The sequence below is a fragment of the Hemiscyllium ocellatum genome, chromosome 46 (genome assembly GCF_020745735.1).
Source record: "Hemiscyllium ocellatum isolate sHemOce1 chromosome 46, sHemOce1.pat.X.cur, whole genome shotgun sequence".
NCBI lineage: Eukaryota > Metazoa > Chordata > Chondrichthyes > Orectolobiformes > Hemiscylliidae > Hemiscyllium > Hemiscyllium ocellatum.
In genome coordinates this window covers 2,903,354-2,927,203 of record NC_083446.1, presented here as the reverse complement: position 1 = coordinate 2,927,203, position 23,850 = coordinate 2,903,354, and the positions used below count along the sequence as shown (strand labels likewise).

The following is a 23,850-nucleotide window of genomic DNA, read 5'->3' as shown; positions in this document are numbered from 1 at the left end:
AGAGAGAGAGAGAGAATTAGACAGAGGGGGGAGAGAGAGAGAGAGAGAATTAGACAGGGGGGGGAGAGAGAGAGAGAGAGAGAGAGAGAATTAGACAGGGGGGAGAGAGAGAGAGAGACAGAGTGAATGAGAGGGGAGAGAGAGTGAATCAGACGGAGGGGGAGAGGGAGAGAGAGAGTGAATCAGACGGAGGGGGAGAGGGAGAGAGAGAGTGAATCAGACAGAGGGGAGGAGGGAGGGAGGGTGTGCCCGGGGTTTACCTGGCCCAGGGGACAGGGCCTCACTGAGACTCGAGCCCTCGCTGTAAGGGTTGGAGATTTGTTCGGACACTCTCTGTTTGACGCTGCCCTCCTGCGACCGGTGACAGTGTTTCTTCTTGTTTTTAATCAGAATCTTCCCCTCCAGTTCCTGGGGGCTGGGGAGAGGGACCCCCGGCAACAGCTGGGGGAGGGGGAGACCCAGACACAGACAGGCCGTGGGGGTGGGGCACACAGACACAGACAGGCCGTAGGGGAGGGGGAGACCCAGACACAGACAGGCCATGGGGGTGGGAGACACAGACAGGGGGGTGGGGGATTGACAGACAGAGAGAGCCATCAGATGAATGTTTCACCGGTGCACAGAAGGATCCCGTCTCCCTGCTGACCGCTCCCCCATAGGCCCACACTCACCGGGTATTTCTCCAGGGGGTCAATGACCAGGGCGTCACCAAATATGGTCCGGCAATACTCCGCCATTTTAGCTTGCTGCTTGGAGCTGGAAACACCAAAGGAAGGTACATTAGGATGGCACCGGGGCGGCTCTGATGCCTCACCATCTCCTAGGGGGTAGGCCCCAGACCTCATCGTCTCCTGGTGGGGGACAGGAGTAGGCCCTAGGCCTCACCATCTCCTAGGGGGTAGGCCCCAGGCCTCATTGTCTCCTGGGGCAGCTGGGGGAGGGGAGGTAGGCCGCAGACCTCACCGTCTCCTGGTGGGGGTCAGGAGTAGGCCCTAGGCCTCACCATCTTCTGGGGCGGGAGGGTAGGCCGCAGGCCTCACTGTCTCCTGGTTGGGGGGGGGGCAGGAGTAGGCCCTAGGCCTCACCGTCTCCTGGGGCGGGGAGGGGGGGTAGGCCCCAGGCCTCACCATCTCCTGGTGCAGGGGTAGGCGCTAGGCCTCACCGTCTCCTGGTGGGAGGGGGGTAGGCCCCAGGCCTCACCATCTCCTGGTGCAGGGGTGCAGGGGTAGGCGCTAGGCCTCACCATCTCCTGGGGGTGTACACCCCAGGCCTCAGTGTTGCCAAGCAACCAGCCCAAGGCCTCATGGTCACTGTGAAGGTGTGGGGTGCGGAGGAGATGAGGGAGAATAACATCAATATCCACCCAGTGACCTCGGTCCGTGGGGAAACCCTGAAGAGAAACAACTTACGAGTCGACGTGGTTCTCGAAGGACAGGATGACGGGATAGGAGGAGGTTTTGAAGGCGCTTTCTGCGATGGCCTCAATCACTTCCTGTCAAACACAAGCAAACAGAGAGACACAGGTCAAAGGTCAGAGAGTGAGGCCTGGCTGTACCCCCACGGCCTGGGGCAGGTGCCCCCTCCCCAGAGACTGACGCCATGAAAACCCCCACCCCCACACTGTCCCCACCCCTCCCCCAACATCCTCCCCCCACACACCAACTCCAACCCGTCCACCTCGAGACCACCCTAAACCCCGCTCCCCACCCCCCCCATAAGCCCACACCTTCCCTCACGCCCTGCCCCCACTCCACCCCCCACCGGTGGGTTACCTTGAAGGGGATCTCCGTTGTCATGGTGAAGCCGTGGGTGATGAAGGGCTCCTCATCGGGAGGCCGTCCTTTCCAACAATCTAACTCCACGCACCGACACCCGGTCAGCAGCACCTGCCGGTACATCTCCACCGAAGAATTCCCGGCTAACTGTCCGGCTGTGGGAAAACCGGGATCCGCACGTCAGGCTGAGGGCGGGAGAGGGAGAGGGATAGGCCCCAGGGATGGGACAGAGAGGGAGCCCAGAGATAGGACAGGCCTCAGGGACAGGGATAGGCCCCAGGGATGGGACAAGGAGCGGGCCCAGGGACAGGGAGGGGGCCCAGGGATGGGACAGGCCTCAGGGATAGGCCCCAGGGATGGGACAAGGAGCGGGCCCAGGGACAGGGAGGGGGCCCAGGGATGGGACAGGCCTCAGGGATAGGCCCCAGGGATGGGACAAGGAGCGGGCCCAGGGACAGGGAGGGGGCCCAGGGACAGGGAGGGGGCCCAGGGATGGGGAAAGGCCCCAGGGACAGACCCAACACCCAGGGATAAGCCCAACCGTAACCCGACCCCTCAGCTTCCGGGCCCACAGCCCAGGACCCAGCTCCTCCTCCACCCTCTGTCCCCCTGCTCCATCCCCCCCAGGAGGGGGTCACTGACCGGTCAGGTAGGTGTTGTGGGACGAGTTGATGAAGTAATGACTCAGAGGTTGGGCCATGTCATCGCTGATATCCAACTTCTCTGGCGGAACCAAACTGTTCTCTCCCCCATTGAGGTAACGGGAGAAACCATCCAGGGAGATCTGACCTGTGGGAGAGAGAGAGAGACACGGGGAGAGTGAGAGAGACACGGGGAGAGAGAGAGAGACACGGGGAGAGAGAGAGAGAGAGAGAGAGAGAGAGAGAGACACGGGGAGAGTGAGAGAGAGAGAGACACGGGGAGAGAGAGAGAGAGAGACACGAGGAGAGTGAGAGAGAGAGAGACACGGGGAGAGTGAGAGAGAGAGATACGAGGAGAGTGAGAGAGAGAGAGAGACACGGGGAGAGTGAGAGAGAGAGAGAGACGGGGAGAGTGAGAGAGAGAGATACGAGGAGAGTGAGAGAGAGAGAGAGACACGGGGAGAGTGAGAGAGAGAGAGACACGGGGAGAGAGAGAGAGACACGGGGAGAGAGAGAGAGAGAGAGAGAGAGAGAGACACGGGGAGAGTGAGAGAGAGAGACACGGGGAGAGAGAGAGAGAGAGACACGAGGAGAGTGAGAGAGAGAGAGACACGGGGAGAGTGAGAGAGAGAGATACGAGGAGAGTGAGAGAGAGAGAGACACGGGGAGAGTGAGAGAGAGAGAGACGGGGAGAGTGAGAGAGAGAGAGAGAGAGACACGGGGAAAGAGAGAGAGACGGGGAGAGTGAGAGAGAGAGAGAGAGACACGGGGAGAGTGAGAGAGAGAGAGACACGGGGAGAGAGAGAGAGAGAGAGAGAGAGACACGGGGAGAGAGAGAGAGACGGGGAGAGTGAGAGAGAGAGAGAGAGACACAAGGAGAGTGTGAGTGAGAGAGAGAGAGAGACAGAGACACGGGGAGAGTGAGAGAGAGAGAGAGACACGGTGAGAGAGAGAGAGAGAGAGAGAGAGAGACACGGGGAGAGTGAGAGAGAGAGAGAGACACGGGAGAGAGAGAGAGAGAGAGAGAGACACGGGGAGAGAGAGACACACAGGGAGAGTGAGAGAGAGAGAGACATGGGGAGAGAGAGAGACACACAGGGAGAGTGAGTGAGGGAGAGAGAGACACGGGAGACAGTGAGAGGGAGAGAGAGGGACACGAGGAGAGACGGGGGGCACAGGGAGAGACAGAGAGAGAGAGGGACACAGGGAGAGGCAGTGAGAGACAGTGAGAGAGGGGGACAGGGAGAACAGAGAGAGAGGGGGACACGGGGGAGAGACAGAGAGGGGGGTGGACACGGGGAGAGACAGTGAGAGAGAGGGGGACACGGGGAGAGACATTGAGAGAGAGAGGGACATGGGGAGACAGTGAGAGAGGGGGACACAGAGAGAGAGAGGGGGGGACACAGAGAGAGAGAGAGAGAGAGAGAGAGACATGGGGAGAGACAGTGAGAGAGGGGGACACGGGGAGAGACAGTGAGAGAGAGAGGGACATGGGGAGACAGTGAGAGAGAGGGGGACAGAGAGAGAGAGAGAGAGGGACATGGGGAGACAGTGAGAGAGAGGGGGACAGAGAGAGAGAGAGAGAGAGGGACATGGGGAGACAGTGAGAGAGGGGGATACGGGGAGAGACAGTGAGAGAGAGAGAGAGAAAAAGAGGGACATGGGGAGAGACAGTGAGAGAGAGAGGGGGGACACGGGGAGGGAGTGAGAGAGAGAGGGGGACACGGGGAGAGAGTGAGAGAGAGAGAGGGACACAGGGAGAAACAGCGAGAGAGAGAGGGGGGACACGGGGAGGGAGTGAGAGAGAGAGGGGGACACAGGGAGAAACAGCGAGAGAGAGAGGGGGGACACGGGGAGAGAGTGAGGGAGGGGGGACACGGGGAGAGAGTGAGAGAGAGAGGGGGACACAGGGAGAAACAGCGAGAGAGAGAGGGGGGACACGGGGAGAGAGTGAGAGAGAGAGGGACACAGGGAGAGACAGTGAGAGAGAGGGGGACATGGGGAGAAACAGCGAGAGAGAGAGGGGGACACGGGGAGAGAGTGAGAGAGAGAGAGGGACACGGGGAGAGAGTGAGAGAGAGAGAGGGACACGGGGAGAGAGTGAGAGAGAGAGAGGGACCCACCTTTGTTGGCGAAGTTCTTGTTGGGTTCATACTTAGCGATGAGCTGTTGGACGTGCTGGGCTTTGAGGGGGGGATACAGAACCTCATTGAGGCGAGGGTCCCTCTGTCTCAGGTTAATGAAGTCCACCATCTGCTCGAGGGTAAGGTAGGGTTTCCCCTTCGCTCCTCTGGGGAGGGAGGGAGGGAAAGAGGGAGAGGGAGAGAGAGAGAGATTGCAGGTGTTAGCGAGTCCTGCAGCAATTACGGCACACCAGGGTGGGGGGAAGGGGGTGCGATTCAAACACAAGGCCCCGTCCCACCCCTCTCGCTCCCTTTCCCCCCCACCCCTCTCGCTCCCTCGCCCCCCCCACCCCTCTCGCTCACTCTCCCCCCACCCCTCTCCCTCCCCCCCCCCCCACCCCTCTTCCCTCCCCCCCGCCCCCCCCCACACTCACAGCTCGGCGAAGATCTTATCGAGGTCCGGCCTCAGGCACATCTTGCTCAGGAAGAAATGGAAGATCTCGGGGGTGAAGTCTTCAGGTTTGATTGACTCGTGCTGCAAATTCGGGCAGGGTTAGAGACGGGGGGGGGGTCGCTGCCCACACCCTCACCCCTGACCCTCCACCTCTCACCCTGGCTCCTCACCCCTGACCCCCGACCCCTCACCACCGACCCCACTCCCCCCTCCAACCCTCTCTAACCAAAGCCACCCAGTCAAAAAGCAATACCATCACCCCCCCCCCGCCCACAGACACTTCGGCCATCAGCCCCTCCCCTGTGGTCCAGCGGACCCCCACCCCCTCTCCCTGCTGACCCTCAGAGGGAAAACCCAATGTAAACAGTCACGCTGCAGTTAGACCTCCCCACCACAGGAGGGTGCTGTTCACTCAGAGCTCCGCCGCATCCTGCCTCTGGGGAAGGGGGTGGGGTTCCCGAGGGGCAGGGGGAGACGGGAGAATAATACCCCGGGACCCCGGTCTCTTTCACACCCAACTCACCCTCTCAACGCCCCCAACCCCACTCACACACCCCTCCCATCCCCCTGACCCGCACCCGGGGGGAGGGGGGTGTACAAACCCAGGGGGAGGGGGTGGACGTACCCGGGGAGGGGGGTTGTGGGGGAGGGTGTGGGGGGGGTGTACGTACCCGGGGGGGTGGGGGTGTGGGGGGGTGTACGTACCCGGCTGAAGTTGAGGCCACACGAGTCGAGCGCGTTCTCTGCCCTTTTCTTGTCGGCGGAAAATAGTTTAACAACACTGCACCGAGAGAGGGAGTGTGAGAGGGAGTGAGAGAGAACAACACTGCACCGAGAGAGGGAGTGTGAGAGGGAGTGAGGGAGAACAACACTGCACCGAGAGAGGGAGTGTGAGAGAGAGTGAGGGAGAACAACACTGCACCGAGAGAGGGAGTGTGAGAGGGAGTGAGGGAGAACAACACTGCACCGAGAGAGGGAGTGTGAGAGGGAGTGAGGGAGAACAACACTGCACCGAGAGAGGGAGTGTGAGAGGGAGTGAGGGAGAACAACACTGCACCGAGAGAGGGAGTGTGAGAGGGAGTGAGGGAGAACAACACTGCACCGAGAGAGGGAGTGTGAGAGGGAGTGAGGGAGAACAACACTGCACCGAGAGAGGGAGTGTGAGAGGGAGTGAGAGAGAACAACACTGCACCGAGAGAGGGAGTGTGAGAGGGAGTGAGGGAGAACAACACTGCACCGAGAGAGGGAGTGTGAGAGGGAGAGAGGGAGAACAACACTGCACCGAGAGAGGGAGTGTGAGAGGGAGTGAGGGAGAGAGAGAGAACAACACTGCACCGAGAGAGGGAGTGTGAGAGGGAGTGAGGGAGAACAACACTGCACCGAGAGAGGGAGTGTGAGAGGGAGTGAGGGAGAACAACACTGCACCGAGAGAGGGAGTGTGAGAGGGAGTGAGGGAGAACAACACTGCACCGAGAGAGGGAGTGTGAGAGGGAGTGAGGGAGAACAACACTGCACCGAGAGAGGGAGTGTGAGAGGGAGTGAGGGAGAGAGAGAGAACAACACTGCACCGAGAGAGGGAGTGTGAGAGGGAGTGAGGGAGAACAACACTGCACCGAGAGAGGGAGTGTGAGAGGGAGTGAGGGAGAGAGAGAGAACAACACTGCACCGAGAGAGGGAGTGTGAGAGGGAGTGAGGGAGAACAACACTGCACCGAGAGAGGGAGTGTGAGAGGGAGTGAGGGAGAACAACACTGCACCGAGAGAGGGAGTGTGAGAGGGAGTGAGGGAGAACAACACTGCACCGAGAGAGGGAGTGTGAGAGGGAGAGAGGGAGAACAACACTGCACCGAGAGAGGGAGTGTGAGAGGGAGTGAGGGAGAACAACACTGCACCGAGAGAGGGAGTGTGAGAGAGAGTGAGGGAGAACAACACTGCACCGAGAGAGGGAGTGAGAGAGGGAATGAGGGAGAACAACACTGCACCGAGAGAGGGAGTGTGAGAGGGAGTGAGGGAGAACAACACTGCACCGAGAGAGGGAGTGTGAGAGGGAGTGAGAGGGAGAACAACACTGCACCGAGAGAGGGAGTGTGAGAGGGAGTGAGAGGGAGAACAACACTGCACCGAGAGAGGGAGTGTGAGAGGGAGTGAGAGGGAGAACAACACTGCACCGAGAGAGGGAGTGTGAGAGGGAGTGAGGGAGAACAACACTGCACCGAGAGAGGGAGTGTGAGAGGGAGAGAGAGAGAGAGAACAACACTGCACCGAGAGAGGGAGTGTGATAGGGAGTGAGGGAGAGAGAGAGGGGGAGTGAAGGAGAGAGAGAGAGAAAGAGAGAGAGTGTGTGGGAAGGGGAGAGAGGGAGGGGGAGTGGGAGAGAGAGAGGGGGAGAGGGAGAGAGAGAGGGAGAGTGGGAGGGAGAGAGAGAGAGACTGAGAGAGAGAGACTGAGAGAGAGACAGGGAGAGTGGGATGGAGGGAGGGAGCGAGGGAGGGGGGGAGAGAGAGAGAGAGAGAGAGAGAGGGAGTGTGAGGGAGAGAGAGAGGGAAAGAGAGAGAGAGGGGGGAGTGAGAGGGAGAGAAAGGTGGGGGAAGAGAGAGAGAATGTGTGAGAGAGGGAGGGAGGGAGGGAGAGGGAGAGGGAGGGGGAGGGGTGGAGGGGAAAAGAGGGTGAGAGGGAAGGGGAGAGGGAGGGGGGAGAGATGGGGAGAGGGAGGGAGGGGAGGGGGGTGAGAGTGGGGGGTGAGAGTGGGGGGTGAGAGTGGCGGGGTGAGAGTGGGGGGAGTGTGGGGGGGGTGAGAGTGGGGGTGGTGAGAGTGGGTGGGTGAGAGGGAGGGGGTGAGAGGGAGGAAGGGGGGGGTGAGAGTGGGGGTGGTGAGAGTGAGGGGAGTGAGAGGGAGGGGGGTGAGAGGGAAGGAGGTGAGAGTGAGGGAGGTGAGAGTGAGGGGAGTGAGGACGGTGAGGGTGAGAGTGTGAGGGTGAGACGGTGAGGGTGAGGGTGAGAGGGCCAGAGGGTGTGAGAGTGAGGGTCTGAGTGTTTGAGGGTTTGAGGGGTGAGTGTGAGGGTGAGGGTGTGAGCGTGAGGGTTTGTGTGTGAGAGTGAGGTTGAGGGTGAGTGTGGGGGTGAGGGTGAGGGTGGGGGTGGGGGTGGGGTGGGGGGTGAGGGTGGGAGTGAGGTTGAGGTTGAGGGTGAGGGGGTGAGGGTGAGGCTGTGAGGGTGAGAGTGAGGATGTGAGGGTGTGGGTGAGGAGTGTGAGGGTGAGGGTGAGGGTGTGAGGATGGGGGTGGGGGGTGAGGGGGTGGGGGTGAGGGTTGGTGGTGAGGGTGAGGGTGGGGGGTGGGGGGTGAGGGTGGGGGTGATGGTGAGGGTGGGGGTGAGGTTGAGGGTGGGGGTGAGGGTGAGGGTGGGGGTGTGAGGGTGAGAGTGAGGGTGAGGGTGGGGGTGTGGGGGTGAGGGTGGGGGGTGGGGGTGAGGTTGTGGGTGGGGGTGAGGGTGAGGGTGGGTGGTGGGGGTGGGGGTGGGGGTGAGGGTGGGAGTGGGGGTGAGGGTGAGGGTGAGGGTGGGGATGGGCGTGAGGGTGGGGGTGAGTGTGAGGGTGAGGGTGAGGGTGGGGTGGGGGTGGGGGTGAGGGGGTGAGGGTGGGGGTTAAGGTGGGGGTGGGGGTGAGGGTGAGGTTGGGGGTGGGGGTGAGGGTGAGGGTGGGGTGGGGGTGAGGGTGGGGGTGAGGGTGTGGGTGAGGGTGAGGGTGGGGGTGAGGGTGAGGGTGGGGGTGAGGGTGAGGGTGAGGGTGGGGTTGGGGGTGGGGGTGAGGGTGAGGGTGGGGGTGAGATGGTGGTGGGGGTGGGGGTGAGGGTGAGGGTGGGGATGAGGGTGGGGGTGAGGGTGGGTGTGAGGGTGGGGGTAGGGGTGGGGGTGAGGGTGAGGGTGGGGGTGGGGGTGAGGGTGGGTGTGAGGGTGGGGGTAGGGGTAGGGGTGGGGTGAGGGTGAGGGGGGGGGTGAGGGTGAGGGTGGGGGGTGGGGGTGAGGGTGGGGTGGGGGTGGGGGTGAGGGTGGGTGTGAGGGTAGGGGTGGGGGGGGTGGGGGTGAGGGTGAGGGTGAGGGTGAGGGTGGGGGTGAGGGTGTGAGTGAGGGTGAGGGTGGGGGGTGAGGGTGAGGGTGGGGGTGAGAGTGGAGGTGAGAGTGGGGGTGGGGGTGGGGGTGAGGGTGGGGGTGAGGGTGGGGGTGGGGGTGAGGGTGGGTGTGAGGGTGTGGGTGGGGGTGAGGGTGGGGGTGGGGGTGGGGGTGGGTGGTGAGGGTGGGGGTGAGGGTGAGGGTGGGGGGGGTGAGGGTGAGGGTGAGGATGGGGGTGAGGGTGGGGGTGGGGGTGAGGCTGGGTGTGAGGGTGTGGGTGGGGGTGAGGGTGGGGGTGGGTGGTGAGGGTGGGGGTGAGGGTGGGGGGGTGACTCACTTCCTGACCGGGATGCGTCCGTCCTGATTGACCTGGAGCTTTAACCTGACGAACCTGTGGGTGGGGGAACACCATCATCAGACCCTCGACCAATCAGCTGCCACCTCCCCCCCTGCCCCACCCCACCCCCACCCCCTCCATGGGAGGGTCCTGAGGTAATCGCAGCCAATGACAAATCCCGGGGGGAGTCTCGGTCTCTCCCCCCCCGGCCCCCATCGCTGTGTCTGGGATCTTGCTGTGCCCAGGCCGGCCTGCTGTACTCCCACATTACAACAGGGGGCACTCTCTCACTGAAATCAACTCCCTCTTCGGGTCAGAGACTCCGGGACATCCCGGGATCGGGGCAGGACCGGGATCAGGACAGGACCGGGGTCGAGAAAGGAATGGGATCAGGACACCCCGGGATTAGGACAGGACCAGGATCGGGAAAGGACAGGGATTATGACAGGACTGTGATTGGGACATCCCGGGATCAGGATCGGGATCGGGAAAGGACCGGGATAGGACCGGGGTCGAGAAAGGACTGGAATTGGGAAAGGACAGGGAAAACCCAGGATCAGGAAAGGACCAGGGTGTCCTGGAATCAGGAAAGATCTGGGAAAAACTGGAATACCTTGGGATCGGGAAGGAACCGGGAAAAAACAGAATCGTCCTGTGATCTGGAAAAAACTGGGACATTCAGGATTTCCAGAATTGCAAATGATCCCTGAAAAACCCAGGACATCCCGGGATTGGGAAAGGCCTGGGAGTAACTGAACGCTGTTTCTCAAAGAAGGTCAATGCAGAGAGAGAGGGAGAACAGCAGGGGGCAGCGTAAGCTCAGGGACCAGGAACCAGCAGAGTTTACCCTCAAACTCCCTGAACAGGGTCAGATACAGGGTAAAGCTCCCTCTACACTGTCCCTCCATCAAACACTCCCAGGACAGGGACAGCACAGGGTTAGATACAGAGTAAAGCTCCCTCTACACTGTCCCCCCATCAAACACTCCCAGGACAGGGACAGCACGGGGTTAGATACAGAGTAAGGCTCCCTCTACACTGTCCCCCCATCAAACACTCCCAGGACAGGGACAGCACGGTGTTAGATACAGAGTAAAGCTCCCTCTACATTCGCCCATTATGGGTTCTTTACCCCCATGAGCTGTCCGTAAAATTGGGAGTTTTGAATTGTGTTCGGGTTAGTGTGTATCTGGTCTCTCTCTCTCTCTCCCCATCTCTCTCTCACTCGTCCTCCCTGTCTCTTTCTCTCTTCCCGACTCTCTCTCACTCCCTCTCTCTCCCCATTTCCCTCTCTCTCAACCCGCAATCTCCCTCTCTCTTTCCCCCATCTCTCTCTCTCGCTCTCCCTCCGCGTCTCTCTACCCCATCTCTCTCTCTCTCTCTCATTCTACCCACCATCTCTCTCTCTCCCCCATCTCTCTCTCATTCTGTCTCCCATCTCTCTCTCTCCACACCCCCCCATCTCTCTTTCTCTCCCCCCCATCTCTCTCTCATCCCTCAATTTCCCATGGCCAATCCACCCTAACCTGCACATCCCTGGGCACTATGGGACAATTTCCCACGGCCAATCCACCCTAACCTGCACATCCCTGGACACTATGGGACAATTCCCCATGGCCAATCCACCCTAACCTGCACATCCCTGGACACTATGGGACAATTTCCCACGGCCAATCCACCCTAACCTGCACATCCCTGGGCACTATGGGACAATTCCCCATGGCCAATCCACCCTAACCTGCACATCCCTGGGCACTATGGGACAATTCCCATGGCCAATCCACCCTAACCTGCACATCCCTGGGCACTATGGGACAATTTCCCATGGCCAATCCACCCTAACCTAACACATCTTTGGACTGTGGGAGGAAACTGGAGCAGACCCATGGGGAGAATGTGTAGACCCCACACAGACGGTCCCCCGAGGGTGGGCTCGAACCCGGTTCCCTGGCAGTAAAGAGTCAAAATTAACCATTTCTCGGCCAAACCGTGGGCTCCTGGTAAACGGGAATCCGAGATTTTGAAGTCCCACAGCCCCTCCCCACCTCCACCACATCTCTCCCTCCCCAGCCCCCCATCTTTCCCTCCCCCCTCCTCCTCCCCTTCCCTCCCCCCGGGCAGGGAGTCACTCACACTTTGTGCAGCAGGGTCTCCCGCGATGCATTGTGGGCCAGAATGTTGGTGGCTAATTTAAACAGTTCCTCTGTCCAGACCTACACGGGAGGGGGAGGGGGAGGGGGAGGGGGGGAGACAGGGGGAGGGTGGGGAAGACAGGGGGAGGGGGGAGACAGGGAGAGGGGGGAGACAGGGGGTGGGGAGACAGGGGGAGGGGGAGACAGGGGGAGGGTGGGGACAGCAAGAGAGGGGAGAAAGGGGGAGGGGGAGACAGGGGGAGGGTGGGGACCACAGGGGGAGGGTGGGGACGATAGGGGGAGGGGGGAGACAGCGACAGAGGGGAGACAGGGGAGGGGAGGAGAAAGGGGGAGGGGGGAGACAGGGGGAGGGGGGAGACAGGGGGAGGGGGGAGACGGGGAGGGTGGGGACCACAGGGGGAGGGGGGAGACAGGGGGAGGGGGGGAGACAGGGGAGGGGGGAGACAGGGGGAGGGGGAGACAGGGGGAGGGTGGGGACCACAGGGGAGGGGGGAGACAGCGAGAGAGGGGAGAAAGGGGGAGGGGGGAGACAGGGGGAGGGGGAGACAGGGGGAGGGTGGGGACCACAGGGGAGGGGGGAGACAGCGAGAGAAGGGAGACAGGGGGAGGGGGGAGACAGGGGGAGGGGGGAGACAGGGGGAGACAGAGACAGGGGGAGCGGGGAGACGGGGGAGATGGGGGAGGCGTAAGGGAGACGGGGAGGGGGGAGGAGGGAGACAGCGGGACGGGGGAGACAGGGGAGAGGGAGAGAGGCAGAGGGAAAGGGGCGGGGGAAGAAGGGTTGGGGTAAAGGAGGAGGTGGGGGAGTGAGAGGGGGAAATGGTCAGAGAATGGGAGGGTGGGACAGGGACAGGGGAGGGGGAGGGGGAGGGGGAGGGGAACAGACAGAAACCAACAACAATAACAATGTGACCGTCTGTCTCTGGTCAGTGTGACCCTCACCCCTGGACAGTGACCCCTCCTCCCAATAGCCTCTATCCCTCCTCCCCCTGCCCCCGTCCTTGGTGGGTGAGTGTGTGTCCCAGGGGAACAGTGGAGTGGGGGGGGGGGGGGGGGGGGGAGGTGTCCCGGGGGTGAGTGGGTGGGTGGGGGTGGATGTGTGTGTGCGTGCGTGTGTGTGTCCCAGGGGTGTGGGCTGTGTGTGTGTGTGTGTCCCGGGGGGTGGGGATGGGGTTTGTGTGTCCCGGAGGGTGTGGGTGTGAGGGTGGTGTCTGTGTGCCCCGGGGGGGTGGGTGTGGGTGTGAGGGTGGTGTCTGGGTGCCCCGGGGGGGTGGGTGTGGGTGTGAGGGTGGTGTCTGTGTGCCCGGGGGGGTGGGTGTGGGTGTGAGGGTGGTGTCTGTGTGCCCCGGGGGGGGGTGTGGGTGTGCGGGTGGTGTCTGTGTGCCCCGGGGGGGTGGGTGTGGGTGTGAGGGTGGTGTCTGTGTGCCCCGGGGGGGTGGGTGTGGGTGTGAGGGTGGTGTCTGTGTGCCCCGGGGGGGTGGGTGTGGGTGTGAGGGTGGTGTCTGTGTGCCCCGGGGGGGTGGGTGTGGGTGTGAGGGTGGTGTCTGTGTGCCCCGGGGGGGGGTGGGTGTGGGTGTGAGGGTGGTGTCTGTGTGTCCCGGGGGGGTGGGTGTGGGTGTGAGGGTGGTGTCTGGGTGCCCCGGGGGGGTGGGTGTGGGTGTGAGGGTGGTGTCTGTGTGCCCCGGGGGGGTGGGGGTGGGTGTGAGGGTGGTGTCTGGGTGCCCTGGGGGGGTGGGTGTGGGTGTGGGTGTGAGGGTGGTGTCTGTGTGTCCCGGGGGGTGGGTGTGGGTGTGAGGGTGGTGTCTGTGTGTCCCGGGGGGGGTGGGTGTGTGTGTGAGGGTGGTGTCTGTGTGTCCCGGGGGGGTGGGTGTGGGTGTGAGGGTGGTGTCTGTGTGCCCGGGGGGGGTGGGTGTGGGTGTGAGGGTGGTGTCTGTGTGTCCGGGGGGGGTGGGTGTGGGTGTGAGGGTGGTGTCTGGGTGCCCCTCCCCCTCACCTTCGCCGTGTTCTGTTGAACTGCCATGAAGTTGGTGAAGGTGACATTGACGAGGTCAGCGCCGGACACCACGGTCACACTGTTATTCTCCGGGTGGGAGTCCGGATTCCCAAATCCCAGAGCTTCCCGCAGTTTCCCATCCTGGATCGGGGGGGAGGGGGGGGTGGGGGGGAGAGAGAGAGAACAGTGAGAGCTTGGTCACTGAGGGAGCCACAGAATGGCACAGGCGCTATGACAAGGCACAGATACACCAGACATTAAGTCCACACCCCCCACCTCAAAACCATCACCTCGTCCAAACTCAACCTTAACCTACTCCCCTCCCCCACACCCCTTCCCTATCCCCTACACCCTCTCCAGCCCCTACACCCCCTCCCTATCTCTGTCACCCCCCTCCAGCCCCTACACCCCCTCCCTATCTCTGTCACCCCCCTCCAGCCCCTACACCCCCTCCCTATCTCTGTAACCACCTCCAGCCCCTACACCCCCTCCCTATCTCTGTAACCACCTCCAGCCCCTACACCCCCTCCCTATCTCTGTAACCCCCTCCAGCCCCTACACCTCCTCCCTACCTCTGTAAACCCCTCCAGCCCCCCTACACCCCCTCCCTATCTCTGTCACCCCCTCCAGCTCCTACAACCCCTCCCTATCTCTCTATAACCCTCTCCCTATCTCAGGGGGTTTGTGGGGTGGGGTCTCAGGGAGATTGTAGACACTCACCTTCGGTACCTTGGCGTAACTCCCCGTGCGGGTGTCCCTGATTAACCCGATATCCAACAGGTCCACCTCCTGGGGGGGGGGGAGAGGGGTGAAATGAAGGGGGTGAGAGAGGGAGGCGGAACAGAGAGATGGGAGGGTGAGAGATGTGAGGGGGAGAGAGATGGTGTGAGGGGGAGAGAGATGGTGGAGGGGAGAGAGTGGGTAGGGGGAGAAATGCAGGGTGAGTCCGGGGGGAGAGAGGGCGGGGGGAAGACATTGTAGGTGAGATAAAGGAACTTTCATGAAGCTTGATTTTCCTCATCCCTCCCCATCAACTCCCAGGAGCCTGAAAGGCAGGTGACAAAAACAGGCAAGTATCGTCACTTCCTGTCCAGTGTTAGCCCTCGCTCACTCAGTACCACCCTGAGATGGATCTGGTCACCATGACAACGGCCAACTCCTCATGGTCTCCAGGTCAGGGATCCCCTCCTCCCAATCCCAGGGAGTCACCCTCCCTCACTGGAGGACATCCTGACCCCTCCCGGACTCTCCCCGGCTGGGGGTGGGGGGTCTCCCTTCCTCCCTGACCTCTCCCAGACCATCCCCAGGTGGAGCTGACCTTGGTCTGCATTATACCCCACACCCCGGCCCCAATCCCCCACAAGGGGCGCCGCCTGACCATGGATGGGTCTTCCAACAGGGAACTGAGACAGAGCTCCTTGCTCCACCACCCCCACCCCAGCCCACCGTTGGGAGCTGAGAGATTGGCCGGATCAAGCAGGGGATTATGTCCAATTGGAACCGTAGATCCAACACATCTCCCAATGGGGGAAGGGGAGACACATTCAATGGATCGTGGGAGGTTCGTAGAGTGGGTAAGGGGCAACAATGCAAACTGGGATACAGGAGGACCATGAAAGAGCAGGCAGCGGGCGATAATGCACTCTGGGATACAGGAGGACCATGGAGGATTGGGCAATGGGCAATAATGCACTCTGGGATACAGGAGGACCATGAAAGAGCAGGCAGTGGGCGATAATGCACTCTGGGATACAGGAGGACCATGGAGGAGTGGGCAATGGCCAATGTTGCACACTGGGATACAGGAACACCATGGAGTGGCCAATGGGCGATAATGTACTACAAGAGGACCAGGGAGGAGTGGGCAATGGGCATTAATGCACTCTGGGATACAGGAGGATCTTTTGAACCAAATTGGGTTCGAAGATTGTTTAAGAACTTCCAACACGAGGTCGCTTCTCATAGCGATAACCCATTGATTCCCATCGATTACAGACCATCAATTACAGACTGGTCCCCATTGATTACAAACCATCAATTACAGACTGGTCCCCATTGATTACAGACCATCAATTACAGACTGGACCCCATCAATTACAGACACATCCCCATCGATTACAGACTGATCCCCATTGATTACAGACACGTCCCCATCAATTACTGACCATCGATTACAGACCGATCCCAATCGATTACAGACCAGTCCCCATCAATTACAGACCGATCCCCAATTACCGACCGGTCCCCATCGATTACAGACCATCGATTACAGACTGGTCCCCATCAATTACAGACCATCAATTACAGACCATCGATTACAAACCGATCCCAATCGATTACAGACCAGTCCCCATCGACTACAGACCGGTCCGCATTAATTACAGACCAGTCCCCATTGATTACAGACCATCGATTACAGACCGATCCCCAAATATTACAGACCATCGATTACAGACTGGTCCCTATCGATTACAGACCGATCCCCATCAGTTACAGACCATCAATTACAGACCAGTTCCCATTGATTACAGGCGGGTCCCAATCGATTACAGACCATTGATTACAGACCGGTCCCTATCGATTACACAATGGTCCCCATTATTTATAGACCGGTCCTCATCATTTACAGACCAGTCCCCATCGATTACAGACTGGTCCCCATCAATTACAGACCGGACCCATCGATTACAGACCATCGATTACAGACTGGTCCCCATTGATAACAGACCATCGATTACAGACCGGTCCCCATCAATTACAGTCTGGTCCCCATCAATTACAGACTGGACCCATCGATTACAGACCATCGATTACAGACCGATCCCCATCGATTACAGACTAGTCCCCATTGATTACAGACCATCAATTACAGACCGATCCCCGTCAATTCCAGTCCGGTCCCCATCAATTACAGACTAGTCCCCATCGATTTCAGACTGATTCTCATCAATTACAGACCGGTCCCCATTGACTACAGACCGGATCCATAGATTACAGACCATCGATTACAGACCGGTCCCCATCGATTACAGACCGGTCCCCATCAATTACAGACTGGTCGCCATCAATTACAGACCGGTCCCATAGATTACAGACCGGTCCCCATCTATTACAGCCCATCGATAACAGACTGGTCCCCATCAATTACAGACCGGTCCCCATTGATTACAGACCAGTCCCCAATGATTACAGACCATCAATTACAGACCGGTCCCCATCGATTACAGACTGGTCCCCATCGATTACAGACCGGTCCCCACCGATTACAGACTGGTCCCCATTGATTACAGACCGGATCCATAGATTACAGCCCATCAATTACAGACCGGTCCCCATCGATTACAGACCGATCCCCATCAATTACAGACCGATCCCCATCAATTACAGACCGATCCCCATCAATTACAGACCGATCCCCATCGATGATAGACCATCGATGACAGACACATCCCCATTGATTATCGACCGGTCCCCATCAATTATAGACCATTGATTACTGACCATCGACTACAAACTGGTCCGCATCGATTACAGACCATCGATACAGACCGATCCCCATCAATTACGGAGCCATCCCCATCGATTACAGACTGGTCCCCATCGATTACAGACCATTGATTACAGACCAATCACCATCAATTACAGACCATTCCTCATCAATTACAGACCAGTCCCCATCGACTACAGACTGGTCGCCATCAATTACAGACCGGTCCCATAGATTACAGACTGGTCCCGTAGATTACAGACTGGTCGCCATCTATTACAGCCCATCAATAACAGACTGGTCCCCATCAATTACAGGTCGGTCCCCATTGATTACAGACCAGTCCCCATTGATTACAGACCAGTCCCCCAATGATTACAGACCATCAATTACAGACCGGTCCCCATCGATTACAGACCGGTCCCCATCAATTACAGACTAGTCCCCATCGATTACAGGCCGGTCCCCATTGATTACAGACCAGTCCCCATTGATTACAGACCATCGATTACAGACGGGTCCCCATCGATTACAGACCAGTCCCCATCGATTACAGACCAGTCCCCATCAATTACAGACTGGATCCATAGATTACAGACCATCGATTACAGACCGGTCCCCATCGATTACAGACACGTCCCCATCGATTACAGACACGTCCCCATCAATTACAGACCAGTCCCCATCAATTACAGACCGGTCCCCATCAATTACAGACCGGTCCCCATCAATTACAGGCCGGTCCCCATCGATTACAGGCCGGTCCACATTGATTACAGACCTGATCCATAGATTACAGACCATCGATTACAGGCCGGTCCCTATCGATTACAGACCGGTCCCCATCGACTACAGACCGGCCCCCATCGATTACAGACCATCAATTACGGAGCCGTCCCCATCAATTACAGACCGGTCCCCATCGATTACAGGCTGGTCCCCATCGATTACAGGCCAGTCCCCATCGATTAGAGGCCGGTCCACATTGATTACAGACCGGATCCATAGATTACAGACCATCGATTACAGGCCGGTCCCTATCGATTACAGACCGGTCCCCATCGACTACAGACCGGCCCCCATCGATTACAGACCATCAATTACGGAGCCGTCCCCATCAATTACAGACTGGTCCCCATCGATTACAGACCATTCCCCATCAATTACAGACCATTCCTCATCAATTACAGACCAGTCCCATCGACTACAGACCGGTCGCCATCAACTACAGACCGTTCCCATAGATTACAGACTGGTCCCGTAGATTACAGACCGGTCGCCATCTATTACAGCCCATCGATAACAGACTGGTCCCCATCAATTACAGGCCGGTCCCCATTGATTACAGACCAGTCCCCATTGATTACAGACCAGTCCCCAATGATTACAGACCATCGATTACAGACTGGTCCCCATCGATTACAGAACGGTCCCCATCGATTACAGACTAGTCCCCATCGATTACAGACCAGTCCCCATTGATTACAGACCGATCCCCATTGATTACAGACTGGATCCATAGATTACAGACCATCGATTAAAGACTGGTCCCCATCAATTACAGACCAGTCCCCATCAATTACAGACACGTCCCCATCAATTACAGACACGTCCCCATCGATTACAGGCTGGTCCCCATCGATTACAGGACAGTCCCCATCGATTACAGGCCGGTCCACATTGATTACAGACCGGATCCATAGATTACAGACCATCGATTACAGACCGGTCCCTATCGATTACAGACCGGTCCCCATCGACTACAGACCAGCCCCCATCGATTACAGACCATCAATTACGGAGCCGTCCCCATCAATTACAGAACGGTCCCCATCGATTACAGGCCGGTCCACATTGATTACAGACCGGATCCATAGATTACAGACCATCGATTACAGGCCGGTCCCCATCGACTACAGACCGGCCCCCATCGATTACAGACTATCAATTACGGAGCCGTCCCCATCAATTACAGACAGGTCCCCATCGATTACAGACCATTCCCCATCAATTACAGACCATTCCTCATCAATTACAGACCAGTCCCCATCGACTACAGACCGGTCGCCATCTATTACAGCCCATCAATAACAGACTGGTCCCCATCAATTACAGGCCGGTCCCCATTGATTACAGACCAGTCCCCATTGATTACAGACCAGTCCCCAATGATTACAGACCATCGATTACAGACCGGTCCCCATCTATTACAGACCGGTCCCCATCAATTACGGACTAGTCCCCATCGATTACAGACTGGATCCATAGATTACAGACCATCGATTACAGACCGGTCCCCATCAATTACTGACCAGTCCCCATCAATTACAGACACGTCCCCATCAATTACAGACACGTCCCCATCGATTACAGGCCGGTCCCCATCGATTACAGGACGGTCCCCATCGATTACAGGCCGGTCCACATCGATTACAGGCCGGTCCACATTGACTACAGACCGGATCCATAGATTACAGACCATCGATTACAGACCGGTCCCTATCGATTACAGACCGGTCCCCATCGACTACAGACCAGCCCCCATCGATTACAGACCATCAATTACGGAGCCATCCCCATCAATTACAGAACGGTCGCCATCAATTACAGACCGGTCCCCATCGATTACAGCCGGGGCCTACAGCCGGGGCCCATTAATTACAGACCATTGATTACAGACCGATCCCCAACAATTACAGACCATCAATTAGGGAGCCGTCCCCATCAATTACAGACCGGTCCCCATCGATTACAGACCATCGATTACAGACCGATCCCCATCAATTACAGACCATTCCTCATCAATTACAGATCAGTCCCCATCGACTACAGACCGGTCGCCATCAATTACAGACAGGTCCCGTAGGTAACAGACCGGTCCCCATCTATTACAGCCTATCGATAATAGACTGGTCCCCATCAATTACATACCGGTCCCCATTGTTTACAGACCAGCCCCCAATTATTACAGACCATCGATTACAGACTGATCCCTATCAGTTACAGAACATCAATTATAGACCAGTCCCCATCGATTACAGGCGGGTCCCAATCGATTACAGACCATTGATTACAGACCGGTCCCTATTGATTACAGAATGGTCCCCATCATTTACAGACCAGTCCCCATCGATTACAGACTGGTCCCCATCGATTACAGACCGGTCCCCATCGATTACAGACCATCAATTACAGACTGGTCCCCATCATTTACAGACCATTGATTACAGACCGATCCCCAATTACAGATCATTGATTACAGACCTATCCCCATCGATTACAAACCAATCCCCATCAATTACAGACCGATCCCCATCAATTACAGACCGATCCCCATCAATTACAGACCAGTCCCCATCGATGACAGACCATCGATTACAGACACATCCCCGTTGATTACCGACCGGTCCCCATCGATTACAGACCATTGATTACTGACCATCAACTACAAACCGGTCCGCATCAATTACAGACTGGTCCCCATCGATTACAGACCATCGATACAGACCGATCCCCATCAATTACGGAGCTGCCCCCATCAATTACAGAATGGTCGCCATCAATTACAGACCGGTCCCCATCGATTACAGCCGGGGCCCATTAATTACAGACCATTGATTACAGACTGATCCCCATCAATTACAGACCATCAATTACGGAGCCGTCCCCATCAATTACAAACCTGTCCCCATCGACTACAGACCAGTCGCCATCAATTACAGGCCGGTGTCATCGATTACAGACCGGTCCCCATCGATTACAGACCAGATCCATAGATTACAGACCATCAATTACAGACCGGTCCCCATCGATTACAGCCGGGGCCCATTAATTACAGACCATTGATTACAGACTGATCCCCATCAATTACAGACCATCAATTATGGAGCCATCCCCATCAATTACAGACCGGTCACCATCAATTACAGACCATCAATTACAGACACATCCTCGTTGATTACTGACCGGTCCCCATCGATTACAGACCATTGATTACTGACCATCAACTACAAACCGGTCCGCATCAATTACAGACCGGTCCCCATCGATTACAGACCATTGATACAGACCGATCCCCATCAATTACAGACCATCAATTACGGAGCCGTCCCCATCAATTACAGACCGGTCACCATCCATTATAGACCATCGATTACAGACCGATCCCCATCAATTACAGACCATTCCTCATCAATTACAGACCTGTCCCCATCGACTACAGACCGGTCGCCATCAATTACAGGCCGGCCCCATAGATTACGGGCTGGTCCCCATCTATTACAGCCTATCGGTTACAGACCAGTCCCCATCAATTACAGACCAGTCCCCATCAATTACAGACCATTGATTACAGACCGATCCCCAATTACAGATCATCGATTACAGACCTATCCCCATCGATTACAAACCAATCCCCATCAATTACAGACCGATCCCCATCAATTACAGACCAGTCCCCATCAATTACAGACCAGTCCCCATCGATGACAGACCATCGATTACAGACACATCCCCGTTGATTACCGACCGGTCCCCATCGATTACAGACCATTGATTACTGACCATCGACTACAAACCGGTCCGCATCAATTACAGACTGGTCCCCATCGATTACAGACCATCGATACAGACCGATCCCCATCAATTATGGAGCTGCCCCCATCAATTACAGAATGGTCGCCATCGATTACAGACCGGTCCCCATCGATTACAGCCGGGGCCCATTAATTACAGACCATTGATTACAGACTGATCCCCATCAATTACAGACCATCAATTACGGAGCCGTCCCCATCAATTACAGACCGGTCACCATCAATTACAGACCATCGATTACAGACCGATCCCCATCAATTACAGACCATTCCCCATCAATTACAGACCTGTCCCCATCAACTACAGACCGGTCGCCATCAATTACAGGCCGGTCCCATCGATTACAGACTGGTCCCCATCGATTACAGACCAGATCCATAGATTACAGACCATCAATTACAGACCGGTCCCCATCGATTACAGCCGGGGCCCATTAATTACAGACCATTGATTACAGACTGATCCCCATCAATTACAGACCATCAATTACGGAGCCATCCCCATCAATTACAGACCGGTCACCATCAATTACAGACCATCGATTACAGACCGATCCCCATCGATTACAGACCAGTCCCCATCGATGACAGACCATCGATTACAGACACATCCTCGTTGATTACCGACCGGTCCCCATCGATTACAGACCATTGATTACTGACCATCGACTACAAACCGGTCCGCATCAATTACAGACCGGTCCCCATCGATTACAGACCATCGATACAGACCGATCCCCATCAATTACAGACCATCAATTACGGAGCCGTCCCCATCAATTACAGACCGGTCACCATCCATTATAGACCATCGATTACAGACTGATCCCCATCAATTACAGACCATTCCTCATAAATTACAGACCTGTCCCCATCGACTACAGACCGGTCGCCATCAATTACAGGCCGGTCCCATAGATTACAGACTGGTCCCCATCTATTACAGCCTATCGGTTACAGACCAGTCCCCATCAATTACAGACCAGTCCCCATCAATTACACACCGTCGATTTCAGACCATCAATTACAGACCTGTCGTCATCAATTACAGACACGTCCCCATCAATTACAGACCGATCCCCATTGATTACAGACCATTGATTACAGACCGGTCCCCATCAATTACAGACTAGTCCCCATCGATTACAGACCGGTCCCCATCGATTACAGACTGGTCCCCATCGATTACAGACCATGGATTACAGATATGCCCCATCAATTACAGACCATTGATTAAAGACCGGTCCCCATCGATTACAGACCGGTCCCCATCGATTACAGACCGGTCCCCAGTGATTACAGACCGGTCCCCGTCAGGTGGGCAGCACGGTGGCACAGTGGTTAGCACTGCTGTCTCACAGCGCCAGAGACCCGGGTTCAACTCCCACCTCAGGCGACTGTCTGTGTGGGGTTTGCACATTCTCCCCGTGTCTGCGTGGGTTTCCTCCGGGTGCTCCGGTTTCCTCCCACAATCACAAAGATGTGCGGGTTAGGGTGGATTGGCCATAGGAAATTGCCCGTAGTGTTAGGTAAAGGGGTAAATGTAGGGGTATGGGTGGGTTGCGCTTCAGTGGGTCAGTGTGGACTTGTTGGGCCGAAGGGCCTGTTTCCACACTGTAAGTAATCTAATCTAATCTAATTACAGACCATCGATTACAGACCTGTCCCCATTGATTACAGACCATCGATTACAGACCATCGATTACAGACCGGTCCTCATCGATTACAGACCATCGATTACAGACCGGTCCCCATCGATTACAGACCGGTCCCCACACATAAGGCTACCAACCCCTGCCTGTGACTTCTCCCAGTTGGGAATTAGACTCAAGTTCTCCCAGAAATTCACACGTAACGTGGCCTCCACGACCAAAGCATCCTGGGATAGTGGAGGACCAGGGGGAGCTGGAAAGACTCCTCTGATGAAACTAAAACTTACAAGAGGCGATACCACAGAAACACATAAACACAACGCGGAAATAAATCTCAACAATCTAAATGGGAAATCATTAAAACGCAATTTATAAAATAACTGAGAAACCTCAGTAACCACATGCAAATATCTGACAACATGTGAGAGAGAGAGAGAGAGAGAGAGAGAGACGGAGAGAGAGAGGGAGGACGGTTTAACTGGGATGAAGTTTGATCATAATGTTCCCCAGAGAGAGAGAGAGAGAGAGATGAGG

General features: G+C 57.3%; 1 protein-coding gene across 2 annotated transcripts in view; it reads right to left on the bottom strand.

Moving 5' to 3' along the window:
* Window positions 1-23,379, bottom strand: part of LOC132836104 (1-phosphatidylinositol 4,5-bisphosphate phosphodiesterase beta-3-like) — a 118,490-nt gene extending 95,111 nt beyond the window's left edge. For both annotated transcript variants that reach the window (XM_060855372.1, XM_060855373.1), the window contains exons 1-13: window positions 23,326-23,379; window positions 14,303-14,371; window positions 13,583-13,723; window positions 11,570-11,649; window positions 9,437-9,490; window positions 5,699-5,774; window positions 4,974-5,074; window positions 4,540-4,706; window positions 2,418-2,564; window positions 1,773-1,930; window positions 1,410-1,492; window positions 672-756; window positions 261-441 (exon numbers count right to left, since the gene is read on the bottom strand). In XM_060855372.1, the coding sequence (XP_060711355.1) occupies window positions 261-441; window positions 672-756; window positions 1,410-1,492; window positions 1,773-1,930; window positions 2,418-2,564; window positions 4,540-4,706; window positions 4,974-5,074; window positions 5,699-5,774; window positions 9,437-9,490; window positions 11,570-11,649; window positions 13,583-13,723; window positions 14,303-14,371; window positions 23,326-23,349 (1,366 nt within the window). In that variant the 5' untranslated portion in view covers window positions 23,350-23,379. The remainder of the gene's footprint in view (window positions 1-260; window positions 442-671; window positions 757-1,409; window positions 1,493-1,772; window positions 1,931-2,417; window positions 2,565-4,539; window positions 4,707-4,973; window positions 5,075-5,698; window positions 5,775-9,436; window positions 9,491-11,569; window positions 11,650-13,582; window positions 13,724-14,302; window positions 14,372-23,325) is intronic.
* Between the last annotated feature and the right edge of the window lie 471 nt (window positions 23,380-23,850).